At 40.5% G+C, this 26,368-nt stretch overlaps 1 protein-coding gene across 1 annotated transcript in view; it reads right to left on the reverse strand.

Annotated features, from left to right (window-relative positions):
- Positions 1-2,558: 2,558 nt before the first annotated feature.
- POLR1A (RNA polymerase I subunit A) overlaps positions 2,559-26,368 on the reverse strand; it is a 33,751-nt gene continuing 9,941 nt past the window's right edge. The window contains exons 13-34 of the mRNA XM_040556419.1: positions 23,371-23,625; positions 22,732-22,923; positions 21,876-22,019; positions 21,304-21,487; positions 19,701-19,783; positions 19,432-19,590; positions 19,011-19,109; positions 17,942-18,094; positions 17,667-17,749; positions 16,810-16,975; positions 16,082-16,303; positions 14,540-14,754; positions 13,757-13,924; positions 12,669-12,804; positions 11,757-11,914; positions 10,835-10,949; positions 10,060-10,173; positions 8,891-9,172; positions 8,282-8,482; positions 7,391-7,508; positions 6,035-6,199; positions 2,559-3,360 (exon numbers count right to left, since the gene is read on the reverse strand). Of these exons, the coding sequence (XP_040412353.1) occupies positions 3,260-3,360; positions 6,035-6,199; positions 7,391-7,508; positions 8,282-8,482; positions 8,891-9,172; positions 10,060-10,173; positions 10,835-10,949; positions 11,757-11,914; positions 12,669-12,804; positions 13,757-13,924; positions 14,540-14,754; positions 16,082-16,303; positions 16,810-16,975; positions 17,667-17,749; positions 17,942-18,094; positions 19,011-19,109; positions 19,432-19,590; positions 19,701-19,783; positions 21,304-21,487; positions 21,876-22,019; positions 22,732-22,923; positions 23,371-23,625 (3,513 nt within the window). The 3' untranslated portion in view covers positions 2,559-3,259. The remainder of the gene's footprint in view (positions 3,361-6,034; positions 6,200-7,390; positions 7,509-8,281; positions 8,483-8,890; positions 9,173-10,059; positions 10,174-10,834; positions 10,950-11,756; positions 11,915-12,668; positions 12,805-13,756; positions 13,925-14,539; positions 14,755-16,081; positions 16,304-16,809; positions 16,976-17,666; positions 17,750-17,941; positions 18,095-19,010; positions 19,110-19,431; positions 19,591-19,700; positions 19,784-21,303; positions 21,488-21,875; positions 22,020-22,731; positions 22,924-23,370; positions 23,626-26,368) is intronic.

The raw sequence follows: 26,368 nt of genomic DNA on the forward strand, positions 1-26,368 counted from the left end.
TGCGAAATCACCTACAAAAGGAAGTGCAGCATATATGCATAAACCACAGGAAATCATCACAGTTTGACCATTGAGTACTAGTCTTGCATTATTTTTGATAATTGTCAAAATCACGAAGTCAAAGACATTTGAAGAAAGACTCATAAATAGTGTGCGTTCAAACTGAGCCTGCGGAAAACAGTCAGAAATAGCAGGAGGGACTCTCAGTGCTATTTGTCGTGGTTCTTCACCACTTCTTACTAATCGAGCTTCATCTGCCACTAGAGAGAACCAGGACAGAAAACAGAAAAAAGGAAATCTGCTGGAAAAAAAAAATTTACACCGAATTCTGATCCAGAGCAGTAAGACACTTTGTGCATGCACCATCCCAGTTACGAATTCTGATTTTATTTAAATATTAGCAAAGCTAATTCTCTCATTCTGAAAGCTTCAAAGAGGCTTTCTAGCCATTCTTCCATCCTTTCAATCACGATCTCCTCTCCTCTATGAAATCACATCTACTGCCAACTCTTAAGGGCCGTTTACTCCAAAACTGACCCTGCTTGTCTGTTTTGCACAATTACAAAAGCAGCAAGAGCACCAAACATTATTAGAGCCCTCTCCCAGGAGGCTGAGGGCAGGTAGCTCACATCCTCAAAAAGAACTGTACGGCACCAGGAATTGTTGTGAGGAGCAAGGAAGAGAAAACTGTAAGACGTGCGAGGTCTAGCTGTGGAGAACTACAGGTCATACGAATAGAAACACATTTTCTGAGCACAGGAAGCCAGACATTGCTTCTACTTCTATTTTCTGCACACATGAATGTCAAGAAAATTCAAACTCTTCCTGTCTCAGAAGAGAGTGCAGTCGAGCCCCTGAACCAACATGCTCACCCTACGGACCAGCAGTAATTGCTACCTCAGCTGCCCTTCTTCCAGTACAGAGCATGAAGAATCACAATGTAAACCAACCCCACTTATATGCCAAAATATGCACGTTTCTCCGTCCCTAGACAAAGCTGAGGCCCTGCCATACTCTTTCCCCTATCCCTTTTGTCCCCAGGAGCAGCCACCTACTTCGTTTTTCTCAGCAGACATTAGTTAAGATCTGGATTGTAATGTTAGGGGCTTTCCTAGAGAAATAAGTCTGACTTATTACAGTACCAATAAGAAATACTGGCCTCTACCTAAACTTCAAAGACAACTCAGAACTGAAAGCAAAGCTTGGCTCATCCGGCCCCAGCCAGAGCAGACTTTCCAAGGGCTCTATTTAAGGTCTCCTCACTATTAGCCTGGTGGCATGCCTGCCTGCTGAATTCATCACAGTTTTCTGCTCAATGGATTCTGCAGGGACCAAGAACCAGCTCTTTGACACACAATGTTCGCTGAAGGACAATCATTTCGGTATCTTTTCTCAGAACGTGACCGTGCAACATTTACAGGCACCTCACCGCCCTGTCCACTTGGTGTCCACCCCTGTCGTTCCCCTAAAGCACCTGGCTGGCTGCTGCTCCACCAGCACACAGCAGTACTTCTCACCACAGAAGAAGCAAGCAGCAACAGAAAAGGAAGCCAGTGCCTCAAAAAGGACATCCACAAATCGCTCAGAAGACCCACCACCTCTTCAGAATCATTTCACGCACACACATTTTTCAAATATGCAAAACCCGTAGTTGGATTTATAAACCCCAAGTGTAAGACCGCTAGGTTCTCTGACAGCTTATCACCACGACACAATCAAAATGACCTTTTAGTTTCACTTAGAAGTGATAGGAACACTTGGATGAATGAGTTATATTAGCTCTTTACAGAGCTAAAGAATACCACGTCTCCATGTAGAAAACGTGGCACAAGTGGTATTGGCAGCAGGACTGCGAACACCTCTTAGGGATACTTCTCAGCACGTGGTCTGTAACACTACAGACTACAGTCTGAAATCTTTTGTTACTACATTTGCTCTTTCCCATCTCACCATTTGAAAAACTGCATCCAAGTAATTATTTCCTGCGATGACACATTTTTGAGAAATGCTTAGCAGGTGTTAAGACTGGAGAAAGACACAAGGAAGTCTTTGGCGAAGAGATCAGCAGAATGAAACTGGAGAACTACTGGTCTAATGCATTCGTTAAGCTTCGGTGCAATTTGCAGTGCATTTGACACAGTTTTAAGGGTCTGAAGCGGAATGGAGTCAACCGAGATATACCACAGAGGCTCTTTCACAATCCCCAGCCAACGTCTCCCACTATCTGATGTAATCCCTTTCGTGCAGCTCCACTGGAAGCAGGAGCTCCTCAGCTGGTTAAGTGAGCCCTGGCACTTAGTTGCTAGCTCAGGGGTGCCACGGGGAATGGCAGAGGGTCATAACCAGTCAGAAAACGCACCCATACGGTAGTGAGCAAACTCCAAAGAATTTTAACATTTCAGTCTGATTTAAAACAAATGTATAAGCAAGAAAGTCTGATTTCTGAAGAGCGGGTAATAGCTCTTGGCTATTTAGCAGACATCAAAGCGATGGCTGTTGGCCGCGTGACAAAATTCCCTCGGTAACACAGTCACAAAACACCACGTCTATAATATTTCTTTGTAATGTCTTTTATTAAGTATCCTTCTCGATATAAAACTTTAAGCAAAAATAGTTTGAAAACTCTGTTTTAAGTAATTCTCACAGGACTATTTTGTACTGTCACTGTCACAGCTGCTCACGCTGCCATTTAAGGATTAAAACCTTCACAAATGTCTCGTTTCTCGCTGTGCCAGGATCTATTCCGTACAAAGAAGCTGCAAGGGCAGACATTGGAAGATGCGTGGAGAACCCAGGAAAGTTCTCAATTTGTGTCTTTGGCTAATAAAGAAATCTACTGTATCACAACCACGTGGCAACTGGCACCACTCACCCAGATGGAATTCTGCCCCACAGAATTCAGACGGCATAAACAGATTCTACTTTGATTTCTGCCTGCCAAGGCTGCTGCGTAGCCTGTCTGAAACCCAGCCAGTCTGTTTCATCTTATTCTTTTCCATGTAAGCCAATAATCTCATTTTTTTACGTTAATGAACAGTAAATAAATGTTTCTTTGGGCCAAAGGACAGCTCCTATAGGTGCAAACATTTTCATTAAATAGATTAGGTCCATCAGGTACCCAGATTAACACATCTGTTGGCACAGATGGAAACACTGGAAACACAGTGTGTGCACTTGTTACAGATACTGTAGGCACATACATACATATGCACCTTACAGTGAATACTTTAAACAGAATCCTTAAGTTATAGACAAAACGCTATGTAAGCGGTTGCTTGAGGTCAAACAAACCAGTCCCTCCTTTAACAACTTTTCCAAGCACCAGGCACGCAGAAGGGGATCTCAGTTCGTCATAAGCACCTACAACAGAATTCAGACAAAGTCGAATTAGATGTTTCCAAAGGTTTCTCAAAGGTCAGTGCTGAAACGAAAGCAGTTTATTTTACATGCTCATCTGGTTCAGATGAGTTTACATACTCATCTGGTTCAGCCTCCCTAGCTTCAGAAAGGCATTGCCACCTACTGTTCAGATTGAATTTATATTTCTGAGAGCAGAGCTCCAAAACTCTTCCTGCCTCTCCCCTACAACAACACTTTTCTCTTCCCAGTCTTTGTGTATAAGCAGAGAATTAGGCTACACATTTCTAAATTCTTCCTATTCAGCAGGAAAAGATAATACATTCCCAATTCCAAGAGAACACAGATTTGACCTTCCAGTGAACACATTTTGCTGATTAAATAAACTGCTTAAAAAAAAAATACGTCAGTGAAGCAAAACCAAAAAGAAACCCTTTTCATTTGCTGCCTTTCTCCCATGGAGCCTTTTTTCTTTGTTAGAGTGAATCCTTTTGATATGGATTTTAAATCCTTCTGACAAGATACGAAGAGAACTTTTCACTGGAGAGACATTCCCTGAATTCCTTTGATTTTGTGGTTACTCATTGTAGCGAAATATTGTCACAGAAATTTGGAAGCTCTCCAGATGACACGGCTGGTCAATGCTTGCTGCATTTTGCTTTCACTGTGTTTTTTTTGTTGTTTCTTTTTTTGTTTGTTTTTTGTTTGTTTGTTTGTTTTTTAAATAAGCAACCAGGCTGGTTTTCATTCATCCTAAATATCAGCAAGCTGCAATTTTTTTTTAGTAAAGTATGTTGGAAAATTGGCAAAAAAAAAAAAAACAAACTGTTAAACTCTTGGTAAGTTTGGGTCATCTTTATTCTACTATGAACTAACTTTTTATTATACAGAGGATGCAGGGGAAGGTGCTGGGCCACAGCAGCGTATGGTGTGTGTTTGCTGCTTGGATCTCAGCTACAGCTGTACAAGTAAACCGCTGCTCCTAAATGTGTGTCAACTGAGAAAAGGGAAAAAAAAAAAAAAGGTTCTTTGTTAGGTCAAAGGCGTAACTGTCCTGTTCGCTCACGTGACGTTCACAAAGAGTTATTCTCTGAGCAAACAGCCAGAAGGATCTCGCTTCCGATGCAAATGTGCTCTTGCACCAAATCCTGATCAGCAATCTGCTGGGTCACACCTGCGCTCTCGCGGCACTTCCTGCTCTGTTAGCAGTGCCCTGTGGTCGCAGCCCTTCCTATTTCTGTCTTATTGGTTCAGGCCGTAAGTGGGCACAGTATCTATTTAAATGTACACTCGAGATATCAGCTGCATTAAAGCAAATTAGATCCAGACTGCTGTAATCCACATTATGACTTGGTTTCCATCTTGGGGAAATCAATAAATCCCTGCACTTGCAACCAGTGCGGCTTTCCTGCAAATTCGCCATGCCCTTCTGTTAGCATGCACTTCGTGTCTTTATTTGTAATATTATCCGTAAATGTAATCATGTTTCACCTGACAAAAACTTCATCTTATTTCTAAGTCAACATGTGCTATGATGTATATCCTGAGAAAGCGACTGTGCAAGAATCTTCCTCTTCTGCTCCATTTCTCTCCAAATTTACACCTTTCCTTTCTGATTTTCGAATGATTTCTAAGTCACTTGTAACCAATACTATTCAGTAAAACCCAAGTTACCTTCCCAGACAAGGTGCAAAACAGCATTAAGAGAAAGGAATTAAGTGACAAAGTTTCCCTCCCTGACATCTGTGCCAGGCAGCTTAAGACACTAGCTGAAGAGACCGTGTTGACAGCTTTTCCCATTTGTATTAGGTAACAAAATGGTGGCACAGGAGCATCCAAGAAGGAGCATCCAACAGGCAAGTGACAAAAAACAAGAGCAAAAAGGATGTGTAATTAGTATCCAAAAAATGAGATCAAACTGTTCAGTGACACTGAAAACATAACTTCTTTGGATGGGACCCCGAAATATAGATGGCTAGTGCCATTTAAATGCCCTAAAGGATCCATACAGATATGTGGTCTGTTGGACAAGGCAGAGAACCCAAGAGATTTGCACAACTTCCAAAATAGCAAATAGGGGCCAGAAAAGGCTACCGTACTCTTGGTTATCCAAAATGGCACCGGAATCCTACCATTAGCCAAATGAATGTGACCCTTTGTGGTTGGGGGGAGACCCCAAAGACAGTAAAGTTCTACAAAGCAGAAGAAATCCAGAATCAAATTAAGAACCAGGAAGACTGTTCTCACAATAAAATGGCAATTTTAAAGCAGAAGAGATGAAAACGTGGGAGTTATAACAGAGACAGGAAAACCAAGCAGAGATGACAACTTTAATGGTCTAAGCAGAGACAGAAAAAGGCAGATTTAATAGTCTGTTATAAGGCTTTGCTATAACAAACCGTAACAGTTTTAAGGTTTGTTATAAAAAAGCCTATCTAATTCTTAAAGACAGGAATCACAGACCCCAAAATTACATGTGGGAGCTGACTTCATTTAAGCTGACAGAATTTTATTAAAAATGTCTGGAACGTTTTCCTAGGCAAGGACTTAATTAAAATGTTAGCCTCTGGCCTTTTTTCTAACACAATTATGCAGTACTCGAAATAGTGGAAATTTATGATGAAAACAAAGCATATGTGAAATTCTGCAGCGATATAGTTCAAACTAAACCACTTACCCATCATGGTTGCTTCCTTCAAGAATTTGTAACTGGTTTCAAACGTCATCTGTTGCAGAGGGGAGGAGCTGGACTGGATTCCAAAGCGATTCAGCGGTTTATAAACTCCTTCAAAACACATGTAATCTGCCACAAGTGAAAGGTGCCGAGGGTCTACCACAATGCCTAAGAACACAGGAAAGAGCAATCATCAGAGCACTCAAGTGCTAAGGTATTTTTGTCTAAAAAAGAAATCTGATCTAAATTAATCCCCTGGATCTAATCAACATGGAGAACATCTCTTTTAACATCCTTATGGCGACTGCAAATCTTTGTATGTAGCTGGTGTAGCTGCTCCCCTCAAATATCCAAGCTGGGCACTCCTCATTTTAATATAAAACAGTACTTCTGCAAGGAAACCAAGATGTCAAGAACGCTGCAACAAGGCAGCGTTTCACTCTACATAAAATCAGTAAGATCTGTGTCATTTTTGTTTACACGCATCCAGCCAGCTGTGACAGGACAGAGCTTTATCTTCTCACTTGGTGGCCCGTATTAGCTAGGCACTGGAGGCAGCAAGGTTCTGGTATTTTCTGTTTAAGACGTTAGGCATCCACAAAAAAACGGACAAACAAACAAAAACATTCAGTCTAAAAAGAAACAGTACTTATTTTTAAGTAACACTGCGGTGGCAAGTGCGATGGGAGATCATTAACAGTTCTGTCAACATTTACCTACCAGTTCTTGAACAACTTGAAGGTTGGACCATTCTGGGCTGCCAGCCGAAAAATTTGTTGGATGAGACTGGTTGCTAAAACTCCCACTGCATTAATCTTCCCTCTTTTCAAGAGTTTAATTCATAGCGTGACTTAGCTCACTTAAGGCAAATGCAACATGCCAAGCTTTAGCAGCCTAACAAGTCAGGCATCCTCCCTGAACTGGGACTCTCGGTAATGCAGAGGGACAAACCTTCAGACAACGCAGTATCAATGCAGCTTCTATCATTTTAGGAATTACGTACATTTAACTTTAAAAGGAGCCTAGACTCTTATTGTTAAAAAAGCTAGAATGAGGCAAGATTAATCCTATTCTCAGGGCCACTATGCAGGTCTAACATAGTTAAGGTTCCTCAGATGTTAATAATTAATTCCTCTGGACTTTCCAGCTTGCACATTAATGGAATAGAAAAAAAATCTGTGATGCATGGAAAAAAAACCTTGTCTAGTGAATTTTCTACAGATTAAACAGAACTTGAATAATGAATTCTTCACAGAAGGCACTATAATCATCAGAATGATGAAAAAATGAAGAGAGAGAACTGTGAGCAATGTGGCAATTATAATAAAGACCATCTTCAAAGATACAAACAAACCCTACCATATACAGCAAACACATCTTTTATTTCCTTTATAAGGACCCTCAGGGCAGACTCAATACCGTAATGCTTAGCCATGGCATGAATATCATTGGAATAAAGCCTGTTCAGGTCCAAAATCTGAAAGACAAAAAAAAAACAAAACACAGATATAAATTAGCACAGTAACTACTCTATTTTTTCCAAACAGCTTAAGCTAAGCTAAGCAAGCTAACATAGTTTTTTTCCCTCCACCTTTCATTAGCTTAAACACCACCAAAAGTTGCACAAAAACAAGACAGTAGCTCAGAGCCAAATACAGACAAAAACGACACTGGAGATTTATGTTTAGGCAAGTGATCATTGTGGTTTATACACAGGTCGGAATCAAAATTCAGCACAGAAATAACTGACCTGAGTTTAGAAAACAAACAAACCAACTAACCATTCCTAGCAGCAGAAGGACATGTTAAAGTCTTCCAAGAAATGTAATGCCCAGTCTGTCTCAACCAACCAGAACTCTTAACAAAAGCAGTAGAAAATATGTAGCATAAAACAATCCTCTATTTGTAGAGTTATGGGCTAGATGGCATAACAGAACTATTCATCTCCAAGTACTGCAATTCATTTAGATGGAAGAATTCCCTCAAGTAACATTTATAGAGACAGTTACAAGCATAGTGTGGAATTATCTGTCATTAGATACTGGGCTGCTGCACAAAAAAACAATTTGCAATTTACCCTTGAGAAAAGGCTTCACTGAACTCTGAACGCAGCTGGGGGAAAAAAGGAGAAGGAAGGAAGCCTAAGAGCTGAAAAGGCTACACGTCAACCCTGCTAACACCTATCATCCACCCCCTCTCCGTAGAGCACAGAAGATCACTCCAGTTCAGCATTATAAATAGACTACGTACATCAGAGTATCTGAACAGCTCTGCAAGATTTATCCCTTCAGTATGCAGAATGAGTTCTTTCTCTCCTTGCTTATTGGTACTTTCATTCAACAAGCACCGGGTGATCCCCTTCACTTCATGGATGACCGTGTTTCGTGTCAGAGAGAGAAGCAAAGAGGAGAGATCAAAGTATGCCTTCATCAATGGAAGTGTCAAGGAAACCTAAAAAGAGAAAAAAACAAAAGTAGTGTGTTTCTGTAAAAACGCTTGAGCATTAGGCTCAACAACCTACTTCTTTTTAGGCAAAAAGCAGACAAATAGGATTATCCTAATTGTGTGTTTTAGGAACATAAATGTCTGACTAGAATTATAGTCATAAATATATTTATTTATAAACAAACATGTCAATTGTCTTTTAAAAAAGTTTCATTGGGGTTTTGAAAGTCAGCTGTAAATAATTGCGTCAAGAAGAACATTTGTGCTGAGGCACGCACTTCCACTCCTCTGTACTAATAGGGGACTGCTGATGAGACAAAACAGCAGCACTCCACTGGAGAGAGCCCTGTTACAAGAGCTACATGCAACCGTTGTGCAACCACACATAGCTGCTTCCAGGCACCACCATCTTACCTCACACCAAAGTTCGTTTTCAGTGTCAAACATGTAATCCTGAATTGATGGGTGACTGTTCAGAACAGCATTTATTCGCTTCTCCACTGACTTGAGTAATAGATTTCTCTCTTTTTTAGTCTGAGACATAAAGGAAAGATGTTGAGGATCATCACCATCTGCTCCATTCTGATCTTCATCAGCACCTTGAGCCCTCTCTTCTTTTTCTGATTCAGCCTCTTCATCTTCTGGATTCTCAGCAACATTTTCTTCCGCATTCTCTTCCTCACTCTCATAATCAACCTAAAAGAAACAATGATGTAATTACGTAGGCCAGAGCACATGCAGAAACAAACACACTATGAAGCAGTTTTATTCATGAATATTCTTGACAGATGAGTTGCAAGTACCTTGCCTATGACACAATGAAAATGTAATCCTGTTACAAAGAGAATACAGCAGGATTCGGTTCAGTCTCTATTTCTCTTGCTGTTATTTCTCAACGCAATCATGGATGCTATAGCTTATTGCCACCGTGGCGGAATTATTATTATTATTTATTTTCTTAAGCCCCAAAAGGCTCTTCCCGTAATCTTGCTCTGATGATTAGAGTCCCTCAGGATTTTACTCTTGCTGAAACTGCAGCTGACCATCCTTTGTACAATAATTACGAAGTAGTAAGCATGGAATGAACACTCACAGCCAGAATATTTATAACAACTACATTGTAGTTTTAAACACAACTAATGACGTGAAAATAGCAAGACATAAGGTTAAGTTGAACTACGACACAGACAACCTGATTGCCAGACGCATCTATCCAATAGCTGAAGAAGGGGGCTTTGAATAAAATCTGAAAGATCTCTTCCATCTCTAACTTGCACAGTTCTGTATTACTCTTAAAAGAGTAATTAGTAAAATAAGAGTTCTTAAAGAACTACAGTGACCAGGCCCAACCATAATAAGCACATCACCAGAAGTCTCAGCCCACGTTTCCTGCTATAGATTTCTCCCCCCATCCAAATTAAAACTGATCAGCACAAACCAATGACCTCCCTAAGCCTTTTACTTTATTATTATTGGCTTTCTTGCTGGCATTTAGCTTCTATAGACATTATCCTTCTCAAACTCAGACCAAAACAGTAGAAACAGAATTCAAGTGCAGTACTGAGCACCTATGAAATCATTACCTCTTCTTCCTGGTTCTTCCTCCGTTTTGCTTCTGTAGCATCACCATCCCCTTCATCAGCTTCTGCATCAACAATCTTCTCTTCCTCTTCGGGAGCTTCCTGACTATTTTGTGCCTAGAAATCCATAACAGATGAGACAATCAGGCTGACTCTGCTGTAAAGCATGAACTGTATCCAAAGGCTTTAGGCAAACATTTGTAATTTAAAAATCCCCTGTCCATCTTTATGGCAGACATCCCCTGTTCTACCTTTAAGAACAAACTAATTTCTAAAATAACACTACTGTAAAAAACAAACAAACAAACAAAAAACCTCATATTAGTGATAGCTGTCATGTTAAACCAGAATTTCTACAAAATATATAAGCTATTGCTCTGCTTATATGACAGTCCATATTGGAAAAAGGGTGGCAGAAAGAACATGCAAAAGCTTTTCAACGAATAAAGGATCTTCCCCCAAAGGTTTTGACAAGCAGTGCTGTGAAAGGATCTTGTTCTGATGGCAGAGAGTGCTAAGTTTTTATCTCAGTGCAACTAAAACAAGTATCATCACATGCTGAGAATGTGTAAGTAAATTAGGATTATATGAAACGACTATTTCCTTGTTAATTTGATAAGGATACAAAGAGAATTTATACATAAAGAAACTGATTAAGAAGTAATTTAGTATTCACACAATAAGTATTCACATCAAAACAAGTGATGTTTTCCTAAATTCCAGTTCTCAAAAATGGGTTAGGAAAGGGAGGCACATTTCAGGTAACATTTTTCTGTACCTTGTCTCCATCGCCATCTAAATCCTTCCGAGTTGCTTTCCGTGTACTGACTTCAGTAAAAGATGCCATCTTCGCATTCTTCCGTTTAATTGTTTCCAGGACAATTTTAAAGAATCTGAAAGAAGCAGCAACCCAAGAGGTCCAAGTTCAGCAATACTGCAGTCAATTTTGAACTATCATAAAAAGAATGTATTTTAAGAAGCCGGTCAACTCATGACATAACATATTCCTTGGTGGATACAAAAATGTTTCTAGGGTAAGGCAATTGGTTTTTCTTCTTGTCCCTTTCCCATTTCCTTGGGAATAAAAGTTTGGCATCACCTCTCTTACAGATGTAAGTGATGCATCCAAAGGTTATAAGCTCATCTAGACATAAAATCAGCACATCATATTGACCTTCAGAAGAGATAGCTTACTTTTGGACATTTAAAATTATTTTTTTAAACCAACAAGCACATCCAAAATTGTTATATAAAGTAACTCAGCTTGAATGAAGAACAAATCAGTGAAGTGTTTTTTTTTTTTTACTTTCTTCTTTAAAAACAAACAAAAACCCCCAAAGTTTTATTTATTCTCTATGAGAGCAAGGGATACTTAAAGCATTCAAACATTTTTGCTGCTAATAAACACGTAAGCATCCAAAGATGAGGAATGCAACATTGCTTATACAGGCTCTTCTCTTGAGTATATCAGAGACACAAGAAAGATCTGCCTCAACAGAATTCTGCACTGTAGCCAAGCCACAGATATACAATCTTACTCGAGACAAAAATCCACCACGTAGATGCTTCTGCAATCATGTCTTCAGGACACTGCTGCTCTGAGAGCCGTAACAGCAATAATAAACAACAAATAATGACCCCTAGAGCCCACAGAAGGGCAAAAGAAAAACAAACATGAGAGCAGCTGAAAGCAAACTAACCTTGTTTCCATAAAGTGCAAGATGTCCCTGGGCTTCACACATTTCTCCTCCCGGTAATACTCATGGGGCAAGAAATAGAATTTGATTTTGTAGAGGCGATGCCTGTCCTGCTTGCTCTTCACTCGCAGGCATTCCTCTAACTCAATTTTCTGCAAAACCTACAGAAGCAACAAGTAGGAATATAACTCCTGTGGTGAAGGCACTTTATTTACTTCCTGCAACTCCAGTGCCTTTCATGAGACCAGAATTACACGAGACTAACTGGAAAACTTTTCTGAGGGCTTTGTGGCAGCTCCTGGGGAAGATGACTACCTTACTGCAATCTTTCTGGCTTAAGCTGCTCCCAACAATTAATTTGGACAATGCTGGGAGAACAGGCTCACCTCCTGTCCCACTTCTGTACAAGAGGCCACACTTCTCAATGGGGCCAACAGCTTCGTTTTATTGCAGCATGTTACTTGCTCATCAAACATGACAGTATTTCAAGTGAAGCTGACTTAATTCTATCCTTGCTGCTTCCTAACTTGAAATAAGACAGAAGAGGACAGGGCACGCAGGCATGAGTCCAAGGAAAAGCCAAACAAGGCTATAGCAGTAAATACAAATCCTCCCCTGCATTATACTATTGCTATGCCAAAGCTATTACACTTGCTTTACACTCTATAGTTTGCATCCTGTGATGATGCTCTACAGATTAAATTGATCTTACATCTCATATGGCCACGGTAACTCCGGCTCCTTTCAACATATCATATGTTCAGTAGGCAAGAGGTGAGAAGGACCCACCTTACCTTGCACCCACAGGTGAGCCTGCAAAAATGGAAACTGCTGCAAAGCCAGACAAACCCATAAGCTCAAAGCAGAAATTGTGTTTTGCAGACTCTCTAAGGATACACTGAATAGGTGGCTCACCTCAGCTAAGCTCACTCTTGTGAGCTGTTTCTTAAGCTGCTTCACCTTCTTGTGAGCTTTCTTGGTATTAAGCACAGGAACGCTCATTGTTGGTGTTTTAATATTTGCACTGGCTACCATCAGTATTTCCCGCAACCTTTAAATAAAGAATGATCCTTCAAATGAAGCAATAAAAGCACTCTGCAATCAAATAAACATCTACTTCATTTAATAAGACAGCATGCAGCAGCATGCTTATTAAATAAACCAGCATGCAGCAACTGCCAGCCCCACCAAAACCATACATATTGGGAGTTGTGGTTACCACTGCACCAATCCTTTCTACTTCCCTGGTTCCTCACCAGGCACAGCTTTACTGACTCCATTAGATTATTGCTCCAATTACGGGAAAAAAAAACAGAGATGGTAATAAGTTGTTCCCAGAACAGAAGAACTAATGAAGCCTGTTTCCTACAGATGCATAATGTATGCTCCTCATGCCTTCTCCCTCTCCCCTGCTGCACTAAAGTGACACAGCCGTCTGCCACCTCATCCCTCACACCCATTTACAAGGCCATGGTCAGCACCCATGCTATTCAGAGCAAGTTGGTGACTGGCTGGTAAATGTGTGCGCTTGCAAAGTGCCTGTCAGTGCACGGAAGAGCCAGGAGAAACCTTGCCGCTATAAAACAGGTCTCCTTCTGTCAAGGTGATGATAATCCTGCAAGACTTTGTAGTCATTTGCACTGAAATTTTTCGTGTGAAAACCGAACAGGCTTACAAGATACTAGGGGGAAGAAAAGGTGAGCAGAGGGCAAACCCACAAAGCATGGCTTCTTTAGGCTTTTACTGTGCCGAATAAAAAACAGAAACAAAGGAAGTCATTTGTTATACACCCAGTAAGAGATCTCCATAGATCTTCTGTGTCTGGAAAGCGAGCCAAAACACCCATAAAATTGTACGACATGAAGATATTTCTGAACAGGTACAATTTGCAGTTAAACTAAAGGATCATTTGCTCTCAAGATCACACACAGCTGCTAGTACGGTAAAAAATTATTTAAGTGCCAAAAATGGCAAAGGACCCATTGAGAACACAGGTTTCTCACCTTGGAATACCCAAAGTCACATTCATTTCACCTCTGCCAGCAAAATGGAAGGTGTTCAGAGTCATCTGTGTGGAAGGTTCCCCAATACTCTGAGCTGCAAGAAGACCCACAGCTTCTCCTGGGTCACAAAGAGATCGTTGCCACTTTAAATACAACAAATCCTTTAATCTGAAAGGCATTAAATAAGCAGATGTTTAGCTCAACATAAAAAACTCAGTGCAGACTGAAACATTCCCAGTTCAGTGAAGTTACCTCTTTCAGCCAATTTCTATCGGTAGGCTACGGATAAATCCACTTCAGGAACTGTAAAACTGTATTTGATCCTAATTTGATCTGACAAGCACAGCTCATTAACACAGAACTGCGAGCTTAGGACAAACTGTCTTCTACTGCTAATTCCCACATTGTCAAAAGAGAATTATTTACACTCATTTCCTCATCTCAACTGTCTTGCTGACTCCAAGATGTGGCAAGAGCATATTTTCATTTTTAACCGTTGCATATGGGAACGCCCCTGTGCTGCTTTTATTCTACAGTTTTTGCCAAAGTTCTTACCAGCATGGAAAACTCAGGTTTGGAACAAACAGACAACCTGAGCCTCTCCTCTAGGCACTAGGCACACTTTGCTTTCAGGAACCATTCTGAAACCCTCAACTTTGCTTCACAAAGGTCACAACAAAAAACATGATTTGAGAAAGACTTTTCATCTTTATGAGCAAACTCAGTCCAAAAATACTTTTTTTGGGGCTCAGCACAGAAAAGTAAGCATAGAGAAGTTACTACCTATCAGAAGGAAGTGCTGGTTGCATGCAACTTCCTCTGTTCTCACATTCCCATTTCTTGATATAATCTTTGACTCCACTTTCGAATGTTTCTGAAACAGATGCAAAATGTGTATCTGGACGCCAAACTGCAAGACTTGGGTCAGGACACTTATTTGTCTTCTTTTGATATTTTCTTCGCTTCTTCTCATCTAGTTCATACCACATCTTCAATAACTGGAAATAAGAGAGAATTTTTAAGCCGGCTGGTTCAGCCACAATAAGACCAAAGCAAAATATCACCACTTCCACCAGCAATCTAGCAATAGAGAAGGAGGTAAAGATTACCTGCAATACACTTAAGGGTGTATGGAACACACAGTAGGGAACAACTCAGCTACAAATACAGCATTCTCCATTTTTTGGTACTTACAATTTTAACCCCAAATGTCTTCAAGATTCTCTATACACTTGAAATCGAATATCTACCCATAGTAACTACTTCAGAAACCAGTGAAATACAACTAAGAATGCTTTTAACTTGGAAGTGAAACCCCTTGACTCACTTTAATCTTCTAGCTGCCTAGCACCTCACCTGTCCAAAGCTAGCATGACAGAAGAGCTTTTCTTGTTTTCAGTTGTCTACACTCAACCTCAGGAGTCCAGAAGAAACCTTAAACACAGCTTGCATCTTATACATGCTCATCTTTCTTTTTTCTATTCTTCAGTTGGCTAGTCTTTCAGGTAACACTTCATATGTTGCATTTAATAGAGGAAAAAGTTAACGCTGACTTCAAAAAGAAAAAATACAGAAAATGAGCTTTTACAAGCTTTGCTGCTAATGAAGGAGAAGCTGCCTTGTGACACGGTAATCCGTCCACTGAGCTTTATAATATACTGAGACAGAGGTAAATATATATCCTTTCCTACTTACTGCTGAAAGAAAAAAGCAAACAAATGAATCCCCATGCCAAACTGTTCTGGGTGGTATCTGATGCACCAATAGCAACATAAATTCAGCATAGCTGAGTAAATATACCAGTGACAAGGCCTAACATTTGCAGACACTTAAGTTTATCTCAACACCTTCAGTTTGGAGTTTCATGCAAACTGTCCACATCACAACAGGGCAAATTCATTGTGAAAGCAAGGCTGTGAAGCAGCGCCCGTTTGCATTTTGTGGCCATATATTCATTCTTTGATAGAAGCCATATATATTAGTGCCCTGGTGTACAAGAATACATAAGCTTACTTTTCGAAACAGCAGGGCTGGCTCAAGAGATCTACTCTGTGTAAAACACGCAAAAATACCCCTGTGGGCTGTTTTCTAAAACCAGTTTTACCTCAATTTTTGGCCTCTGTCCTAGCTCTGTGGCCCACAGACTTTAAGCAGTAACAAATGAATCTCAGTTTCATTACTCACACAGCTGACATATGATCCCTTCAAAAGATAGCTTGTTTAAGTAGACCTTGAAACACATTGGAACAACAAAAAAGTCACTGAATTCTGCAACTTTATGAAAAAAAAAAAGGGGCTAGGTCAATTCAACTGCTTCCATGTTACCTGTAAAGTAGCAGGATCTCTTCCATTTTTGCTTTCTCCTCCTGGCATCTGTGCTTTTACACTTGCCATTTTCTTCTGGGAAAACATCAGAAAACCTCCTTCTCTTTGCACAGAGTTCTGGTGCCTGGCTTGCCACTTTCTGATGGCTTTGAACTGCTGATTGGCTTGGTGAGACTCCATCCTTGCTAAAGCTTCATCCAGATGGTTTGTCTTCTGGATCACCTACAAGAAAGTTACCTTTATGACTACTTTCCTCTCTATACTCGTGGTAGCTGAACAGGCAGAGCAAACTGAATAGGTATTTACTGCAATTCAAAAGGTTCAGCTGCAGTAAAACAATTTTCAAATCCATATATTTTTATGTGACTAGTGCCACTCTTCTCTAAGTAGCAACTGAAATGACACCGGTAAAAGGAAGTTATCAAACTTGAGAGGCTGAACAGTAACATTATCTGAGTTGATAAGAATCCAAGTGCTGAGTGCAAATAGAAGAGACAACAGGGAGAGCATTTGATGCTCTAATGAATTTCAAACTGCTTAAATCATTCTATAGACTTAATAATCACTTCCATAAGTCAAAAACAGCAGCAAATAAAAACGTAGCATAGTCTGAAAGTGACATGCAAACACCTATGCCGCTAAATCACTAACGGACATGCCAAAACTTAACCACACATTTCAGTCTTCCCCTTCACACCATATAAATAGTTAAGATTTAGGTGCTCTACCTCATAGTTTTCAGCAATGAAAGGAAACTGCTCAGGCTGTAAGAATTGAGTTTTAGGGATATCAAGGCCATCTTCTCCATATAGAAACTGCACAACACTGCCATCACTATCACGTACAGTCAGGTCATACTGAACCACCAGTCCTTCCAGATGTTTTATGATACACCTATCTCAAAGAAAATTAAAAAATGTTGAGGCTACACAGTAACAAGGATGATAACTCTAACACGAAAAATACTGTTTTCAGTAAGATCTTAATTGCACTTAAGGACTTATCAGGAATTCTACAAGCAAAAAATCTTAGACATGACATACAAACAAAACGTGTAATGATATTGCAATGTTTTCTGCATGTTGCTCCATCCAAATTCCTTGGACTGAAGAACCTTAGAACGAAACAGCAAGTTATTTTCTATTTCTGTTATCACACAAATAGCTGTGTGCAAGAAGGCAGCCCTCTTTTAGAACTCCTCACTACCCTCCAAAACAATTTAGAATTCCCACCTTCTTCTATATACTGCAGGTGTGGCTTGAATAAAGATGAGCCCCACAATGTGGCCTAAAAAACTGAGTTGCCAGGAATATGTGCATCTTTCCTCTTCCCAGGAAAGAGAATTCTCCACAAGGAGAAGCTTCTGCTGCTGCTATGCGCCAGAGATAAGTTAAAGATAATAAAGCTCCACTTCACCCAGTCTTCTAGAAAGTCACCTTAGACCAAACATTTCTAACAGCAAACTTTTTGTGAAAAGTGAGTACACTATGAAGCTAATCTAAGCTACTTAAGTGCTTGCTCCAGTCTACAATACTTTAGGAAAAAGTACATTTTAAAGGCTGGAATTCTTTAATAAGCCCCTTACCTTTGCAGGTACCCAGAACGGCTGGTTTTGACAGCTGTATCCACAAGACCTTCCCTGCCAGCCATGCAGTGAAAGAAGAATTCCTAAACATAAGCACAATCCCATGAGCATTCTGCTGACAAGTACACAAAGAGCGGTAATTCATACTCTTTCTGAAAAGCTGCATTTGAAAGCAGGGTAAACATAGCTGATTTATCTATCACTGCAAAAACTCTGTATTAAAATAGCAAGATCTAAATAAATTTCAGTGTAAGCAGAATGAGTATTAAGCTTACAGATGGTTTGATTCCAGTGAGAAATCTGCCAGTCACGAATCCTCCTGAGCTAGGTGAGAAATCGTAAGGTTGGAAACACGGCAAAGACTTGCCAGATGCCATCAGCGGGGGTCTTCGACCTTCCAACTCAATCTGGCCCAGCAAACAAGAAATCTACGTGTGGACAGCAAGAGCACAGGCAGGAAAAAAAAAAAAAGGAAACATCACTTTTCCATTAAACTTTTTGCTCACCTAAGTGCAATGCTTCTTCTTGAAAAACTTAATAAAGCAATTACGTGTACACTAAATGTTATGTTCATTAAGTGTTCTTGCTACTGACGGACAGTAATGGTATGTGGATCTCATCTGCTCTTTTTGAATGAAGTTATTCCAGCCCCTTGACTCACCCTCAATACTTCGATTCACGTTCTGTATGATTATTTTAATACAAATAGATGTGAAACTGAAATGTTTTAAATAATTAGTTCCCTTCATTACCATCACCACCTCCCAGCAGCGAACTAAAAACAGAACAAAACAAAACAAAACAGAACAAAAAAACAACCAGCCAACCAAACAAAACCTCTCTTGACCTTTGGTACTGTAGATAGCCTTTTTATACAGCGTGTTTGGTGCGTGCTTCTGCATTGCAGAAGGCAAAATGAAAAAGCATTGTTGCCATTTCCACTAAGTTCAAAGTAAGATTTTGTTGTTCCTATTTAGCAGTGGAAGATGGAAACTGAGAGGTCAGTTTCCAGCAAGAGCCAGGGGAAGTTCTTTCTCCTGCAGGTTTGTTTGTATTATCTGCAGCATTCCTTCCAACAAGGAGGCCTGCAGTTTCTGTAAATCCTAATACACTAACAACTGCTGCAAAAAAAAAAAAAAAAAAAAAAAAAACAGTAAAATTATCTGCTGAGGTATTTATTATATTCTTCCCAAATTTTTCCATGCAAGAACTTGCATTCCTAAAGCCCACAATAAAAATCTTGCATTGCAATTAGAGAGTCATACAAGACCTACTCAGTAACTTGCACTCTTGGACAAATTACATCAATATACGTAGCTGCTCAGTAATTATAACTGTCATTACCTGTACTGTATTTACAGTGGACCCTTTGGCTCCTGACTGTACCATCAATTGCAAATTGTTCTCCGGAAAGCTCCTGTGCAGACCAAGGGGCATACAAACCTAAAGAGTTGGAATCGTGGCGAGGGGAACAAAACAAAACTATTAGTAATAAAACAATGAACCAAAGCAATTCCTGTCAAAGGCTTTAAAAAGTAAAACCAGGACAAATCACAGGCATTCCCATTTATAATTTTAAAAGCATCTTGAATATTAAGCCATCTTATTCAGGGAGGACAAGGTTGAGGTACTGGCGAGGCAGTATGTGACGTCTAAGCTGGGGACAGATGGAAAGCTCCAGCCTCCAGAACAGTCAGGCACCCCTCATCAACATGAAATTAACTTTCCAAACAAGATTAGTATATACAGATGCCTCAATGCCAACCTTGTTAACTTCATTGTTATAATTGTTTACTTCCTCCTTGAATTTCAGATCAACCATGTTAAAATCCCTCTGGTCTTTGCAGAGATGGGCATCCTGCCACTTCCCTTGGACCTCCTCACATGATGTTGCTTCTGGCAAATTAAGAGCAGCTCTAACAGCCTGAAAATAAAACAAGGGGTTTTTTAGGTGCCAAGCAGACACGATTACATACGGCAGATTTTCTAATTTTTTAAATTATTATGAAAAAATGTTCTGCAAAAACGACTTACTTCAATACCATGCTGGTTTGATTTTTCGATGATTTTTTGTCTTTTCTGGTCTGCTTCAGGTTTAACCAAGATATCTTCAATCCCTGTTAAAGAAGACAGACAGACCACATAATGATCCAACCAGAGAAACAATTGAAGGTATTCACCACTTCCTGCAGAAGTCACCAAAAATGGTCACTAAAATGGATAGAATACATGATGGATGAGGAGAGACTGAAAGAGATGCATTTGTTTGGCATTTAAAGATAGACGGAAATAAAAATTACTTCAAGAGGAAAAAAAATATCACAGTATCCAAGATCAAATGCTGGCCAAGAGAGATTGCAGAACTGCCATCCCTGAAGATACTCACTTGACTGGACACAGCCCTGCACAAGCTCACCTGGCAGGACTTGCTTTGAGCAGAGAGCTGCATTACATCACCTCCACGGATCCCTCCCAGGCTAAATTATTCCAAGACTCTACACGTTCAGCACTTCTGTGGGGACCAGTGGGACTCCAGTACTGAGTTGCGCACGGGTTTATAAAGCAAAGGAGCTTATGATCCCATTACAAGGCTCTTCACTGTCCGGTCCCTGCTCTTCTCTTCCCATTACAAACTTGTCTCCTCTTCATGGACTCCTTCTGAACCTCATTCATCTCATCTCTAAGACTCATTTTGTTCAGTCCTAAATCATCTCATCTTCACCAAACACTAGGCTCCTGCTCCAGGCCCACTTCCCTTTTTCTGATGTTTTAAAAATCTAATGATCCCAGGCTCTTTGCTCATTATCTCTGTCAAATGAGCTTTTGTGCCCTTGCCCTCAAGATGTATTTTCTGTATCTTAGAGGCAATTAATTGTCTTACTTCAACAGATCTCCCGCTTTTCCCTGGTTCACAGAAGACTATTGTTTCCTCACTGCTGCCAAAGCTTACTACTGCTCTACGTAACTCCAAGTGACTATGTTGTGCCTTCACAAGTGAATTTAAACTCTCCTGATGCTACATCTATAAATTTTTCATTAGCATAAGAACATCTTGCAAAGCTCTACGTGGTCATTTGAAATATTTTAACTACTGCAAGAAGAGGGAGCAGAGTAAGGGTCAATTTTTTATTGACTGCCAAGTGCATTTTTGTATGAGTTTGCAAAGCTGTAATGAAAGTCAAATATTTACCAAAAGTTTTACAGTAGAATGAGGTATGCAAGACTTGACTAATAACCCCTCAAAGTCCTCCCATCTCACTTACCAGTTGTTACGGTTTCTGTGCAATCATTCTTTTCAGAGAAGTAAAAAAACATGGAGCCTCATAGGAGGTTTTGTCAAAATAAAATTTAAACACAGGACATTTATACTCTTCACACTTTGATCAGGCAGGACAGATGAGAGAATTTAATGGACATCCTTAAGATTATACTTTCTCTTTATGCTTAAAAGGCCAGCTATGTAAAAAACAGGAGTGAGGGGAAGAAAAAAAGTTGGCAAACAGTGATCCCAGTCAAGGACACTGTCTTGTGGAAGTTTATTTACAGAACTCTTGGCATGTATTCTACTCAACACTGTCTGTTTTATACCTCATGAAGTGTTGCAGCGCCCTGGTGAATTAGTCCTTGTGTTACTCACCCATTGTAAATCCCCTGTAAAGCTGCAGATAAGCAGTAAAGAGACGTCCCAGACACGTTAGCACTTTCCCACTCGTTTCACCCCCGTAGATTTCATAGCAACAGTGGACCAGGCCATAGGCAGAGCTGCCAAAGTGAGCTTTGTCCAACACGCCACAAAGTAATTCCCCATTTTTAATAATAACCTGAAAAAGAAAACACAACTCTTCAGGAAAAAGGAAATTTTGATCCCAATATGACCTTTTCAGGATTTTCTGAGTAAGTAAGACACATGAAAAAAAGGCTTTAGGTAAAAAGCTTTAAAAGCCCACATATTGACGAACAGTTAAACATATTCACCAATACTACCTATTTACCTGTACTTAAATGGAATCTGCATCAGGCAGGATTAGAAGAGAGTTTTTCTTTATACCCAAGCCAATTCTCTAATTACCGCCTTCTGTCAGTAAGTATCTTTCAATTCCTGTTTTTAACTTCATCATCTTCCTGCTTCCCTCCTCATTCTTCCACTCCATACATATTCAGATTAAAACGCATCCCAGCCCAGCCTCCAGAGTTGCAGCACCAGCATACCTGCGATTCACACATTGAATCAAGATTTAGACATCTGTTTGCAGGTCCCTTTATCCAGGCTCTTCCACCAATCTTTGCTTTTCCAGTCAAATTCAGTGGGACATGGTTTTCTGGAATTATGTTTATTAACAACGTAGAAACAACCTGTAAAGAAGCAGAAAGAATGGCAGGAAGTATTTATTCCCCATATTCCTTTCTCACTGTAAAGAATTTGGCAAAGAGGAGGAAACCAACAGTCTATGCATGTATTTTTCTCTGACAACAAATCTTTAAAAGCTCAAAAATCTGATGCTTACAAGACAGGAATATGCTCTTGCAACTCTAGCATCTGCAAGATCAATGAGACACAGTTACTCAGAAACAAATGGCACCAGTGCTTTTTTTATTTCCGTGTTACTGGGAAAAATAACTGTCCATCCACTTGGGCTTCTCAGATACTACATCAACATAATGATGATCTCAACGAAGAATTCAAATACCAGAGTATTTACCTAAAACCTTCAGTTCAGAGGTTTAAAAGCAGCAGCTGGTGTAACTTTACTCTTCCACTCTCAGCAAGCTCTGCTTACTGTGATCGACAAATTCCTTCTCTGCTCTGATGCTCGTAAACTGCAGCATTGTTTCTATCTGCAGCACTGTTAAGAGCTACAGGTAAAAGTACTATGTCAATTCTGTCATTTTAAATGTAAAGGGACTCTCATAGCCTTAGTGAGAATATACAACCAAGATCTGTATGGTTTTGCTTAGACAACAGGATCCAGCTTTTCAACAGTCCCCATCAGCACTGATTTTAACACTAGTGTTCTGCTTACTTTGGAACCACCAGCGTTCTTTAACCCAATAAACTATAAATTACCTGCTTTCCTGTCCATAGTCGTTGTGGTTTCATAATGGCAGGAGGAAATACTTTAATTCTTCCTTTTTTGTCCGTCAGTCCCCGGTAAACAAGCTCCATGTATTGCTCTCTCGTGAAGAAGCAGCCCCGGGTTGTCATGCTGACTCCAGATATCATGTGATCCTGGATCAACCCAGGAAGCGGCTTGCCATCCTAAAGAAATTTGGAAGAAAAAAGGTTTGGTGGGGGTCAAGTGCTAGCAGCTCCCCAGATTAATCCAGCTGAATAAAAGCACCAAAGTCCCTTCTGAAGAACGCTTCATTACTGTACAGCTCTCTTCTAAATCTCTCCTAGGCATTGACAATCAAAAGGAACAAGATTGTTTAGATGTGATGTGCCCTCTCTAAAAGAGAGAACAACTCAGTCTGGGGAGATGAGAAGCAGTTAATAATGCCTGAACAACAAAAATCCACTGAAGGAAAGAGCATATCTGGTAAAAAATGGGAACAGGAAAGAAAACTGGAAATAATAATAAAAAACAAAACTAAAAAGAACAAATTTCATCTCATTTATCCATAGAAAGATCCATAGAAAGACCAACAACAAAACATTTTAAACAATGCGATTTCCTATACGAAGAAGTTTGACAGTTTTATTTACCTTTGGAACTAGATACTGTTCATCAGTAAAGGCTAAAGTGTAGGCCTCTGCTCTACCCAGCTCGCTTTGTGGAAAATGGGCATTCATTTCATCACCGTCAAAATCAGCGTTGTAAGCCTTGCAGTTGGCATAGTGAAGCCTCAGCACTTTTTCTCCAGGCAGGATTCTGGCCCGGTGAGCTTGGATGGAGGGTCTGTGAAGAGTGGGCTGGCGGTTCAGCAAGAGGACGTCTCCAGTTTTAATGTGACGACAAACCTGCAAGAGAATTTCAGTTGATGTCTATAAAACATTTCCATGCGTGCCTCTGGAAAGAATGGATCTTAAAACACATAGGCATTCAAAGCATTTTCTTTCTAGTATTAACATTCTGTACAAAAGGTTTAAGAGAATCAATCAAGACTACTTACTCCCGAAGCTCTCTGCTCTCTACCAAACCACAGTCTAAGCCTGCTTTGTGCTCCATTAACACCCACAAACCACAGCAATCAAACCAAGGTAGCCGCGTGCAAGCCACACCCTACCAGGCTCTCTTCTCCCCTGGCAATACGGGCATCAAAGACTGAAAAAGGGAAACTCTGTTATTTGTGAGAAAATAAACCAAATTTACCCAAAGCCGAACTGATAGTACCTGTCACCATACAGCCAGTGCTGGACAGCTTGGAATAAGATAGTATGACCAGGTAGCTGGAGCAGAGGCAGGGAGCTCTGAGTTCTAACTTCATGTTTGAATAAAGCACAGGGAGGAGGTCACACAACAAATTCTCATCTAGAACACAGCCTCTCAAAATAGTCTCACTTTCATGTCTGTCAGTATACACATGCTATAATAAATCCATCAAAGTGATCATCAACAGCTCAAGATAACCTGTTCGTACAGTCTAAATACTCAGTGCTTATTCAATATATGAAGATTTCAGCAGGCATGCTGCTATTTCCAGGAGTTAGGAGCAAACAGAGCTTAAACACATTGTGCTTAACATTACAGAATGCATTCACAGCCTGGTTTGTGGGAGTCTTCAGCATCTATTTTATCAGTGAGCTCAATTTTCACATCTGTTTTGCAGGTCATCATCCCAGTAAAAAAATGCCAACGTGAAAGTCTGAAGTTCTTCTTCCTGAGCAGGACTGACAACCCTAAATCCACAGAACTCTGCAGCTGTGACAGATGCAATTTTGCAGTCTCTGGTTCAGTAAGCACCCAAGGAATTACTAATGTCCACTCCAGCCCTCATGAATCACACCAACACTTTGTGAGCCTCAAGCACCACCTTGTATGCGAGGAGACTGGGTGGCATCCTTGCTGATCCCACTGAGACACTCAGTCTGGGGCCTCGTAACGGTGTGTAATGTAAGGGGGAGATAATTTATTCCTTGCAAGTAAAGAACCTTTAGATTGACTTTATCCAATGCTTTGTTTGGAAATGCCCACCAAGTTCAGAATGGGAGCCAAAACTTAAAACGCCCGAGCCCTGACGTTTGGAGGCCCTCCAAAAACCTGTTATCCTTCACTGTGTATTTACCACGTGTAGGATTCTGTGTAGCCCTGGAGGGTTATTCTCAGCCTCAAAAATATACATTAAAAGAGGGGCTCTTTGCAGAAATTCAGGTAAGAAGAAAACAGTGAGAACTGAGCTGTCCAACGATTTACTACTCCATTTAATGAGCTTCCTACATGCATTTATTTGAGTCAGAACTGACCAAATTCTAACCTTTAAGATACTTTTATAACCTGACAATCACGTAAATCTGACAATCCTGTATGTTATTTTCCTCACCAGATAGCCACAGTTATACATTTCCAAAGCATGCTACCCAGTTATTACTGGAAAAACCTTAGCTTTAGCACTGCAATTCACAGACGCTTTTCTGCCATAGCACACAACTGTGAGAACTAGTTTCAAATGCCACCCAAATTAAAACAAATTACGATGCCAAGGAAAAAACTGCTCCATCTGTACAGTTCATGAAAGCACTTGGGAGCTAACGCCCTCTCCTTGAACCACTGTAGTGTTCAATAGGGTATTCCCTCTTCTTGCTCTTGCCCTTCCACTTCACATGATACCAAAAGCAGCTCCTTTTACTCGCTGTCTTGGATATAAACCCGTCAGAGGTCTGCACATACTGTTTGCCCTGATGAACCCTGAGGAGAGAGGATGGCTTTCGAAGGTGAAAGCTCAACCACCACTTTTACTTAACAGCCACCTAGGCTGGAAGCCAGGAGTGCACGGGTTCTTCTTGTCTGAAAATAGACCTCTTCTTAAAAGGCTTCAGGCTCATCCAGGAAACAGAAGCAATACAGAATTCGCAAGAGCACTGTACTCTTGCGTTTATCTCTCTGATAGGTTCTGAAAGGAGACATCATAGAAACGCTCAGTCTTAAATATCAAATCTATACCCCACTTCTACTAGAGACATGGGTATACATAGCAGTGTGAAAAGACCATTTGCCATTTCCACACCAATTCTCCCCAGCGCCTAAGCAGCACGTTGTCAACGCTTGCAAGGTGGGGAAATATCATGACTGAGAAGTTTCAGAGGTTGATTAAGCGGCAGCACAGAGAACTCAAATCCTCCAGCAGCTCCAGAGAAACAACTGATGTAAGCACCAAGCACTGCACTAATGTTAACGTCTGTACGAACAGATGGGCATCAGTGGGGTTGGTTTTTGCTTTGCCATCTGCAAAATGAGATGGTGAAGGGGAGAGGGATCCTAGGTTACAGCAGGCAGTACCAAAAAAAACAACACTCCTCCCCTAGTCTGTGCCACTCCCAGCATGGCCGATGAAAAAATGGGAGGACTCGACTCCATACTTAATCATGGGCACCCATCGTGGCACACAGGTCACATCAGCTGCTTGTGGTGCACCTACTCTACAAACACACTGAATTTCGGCTACCGCCACAAAACTGCTCCAAATACAGAACATTTCAGTAGTTCTAAAGGGGATGAAAAAACTCTAAAATTGGCTGAGAAGGGCAGGGAGGCAGGGGAACACAG

Source organism: Cygnus olor, chromosome 4 (genome assembly GCF_009769625.2).
Source record: "Cygnus olor isolate bCygOlo1 chromosome 4, bCygOlo1.pri.v2, whole genome shotgun sequence".
Classification (NCBI taxonomy): domain Eukaryota; kingdom Metazoa; phylum Chordata; class Aves; order Anseriformes; family Anatidae; genus Cygnus; species Cygnus olor.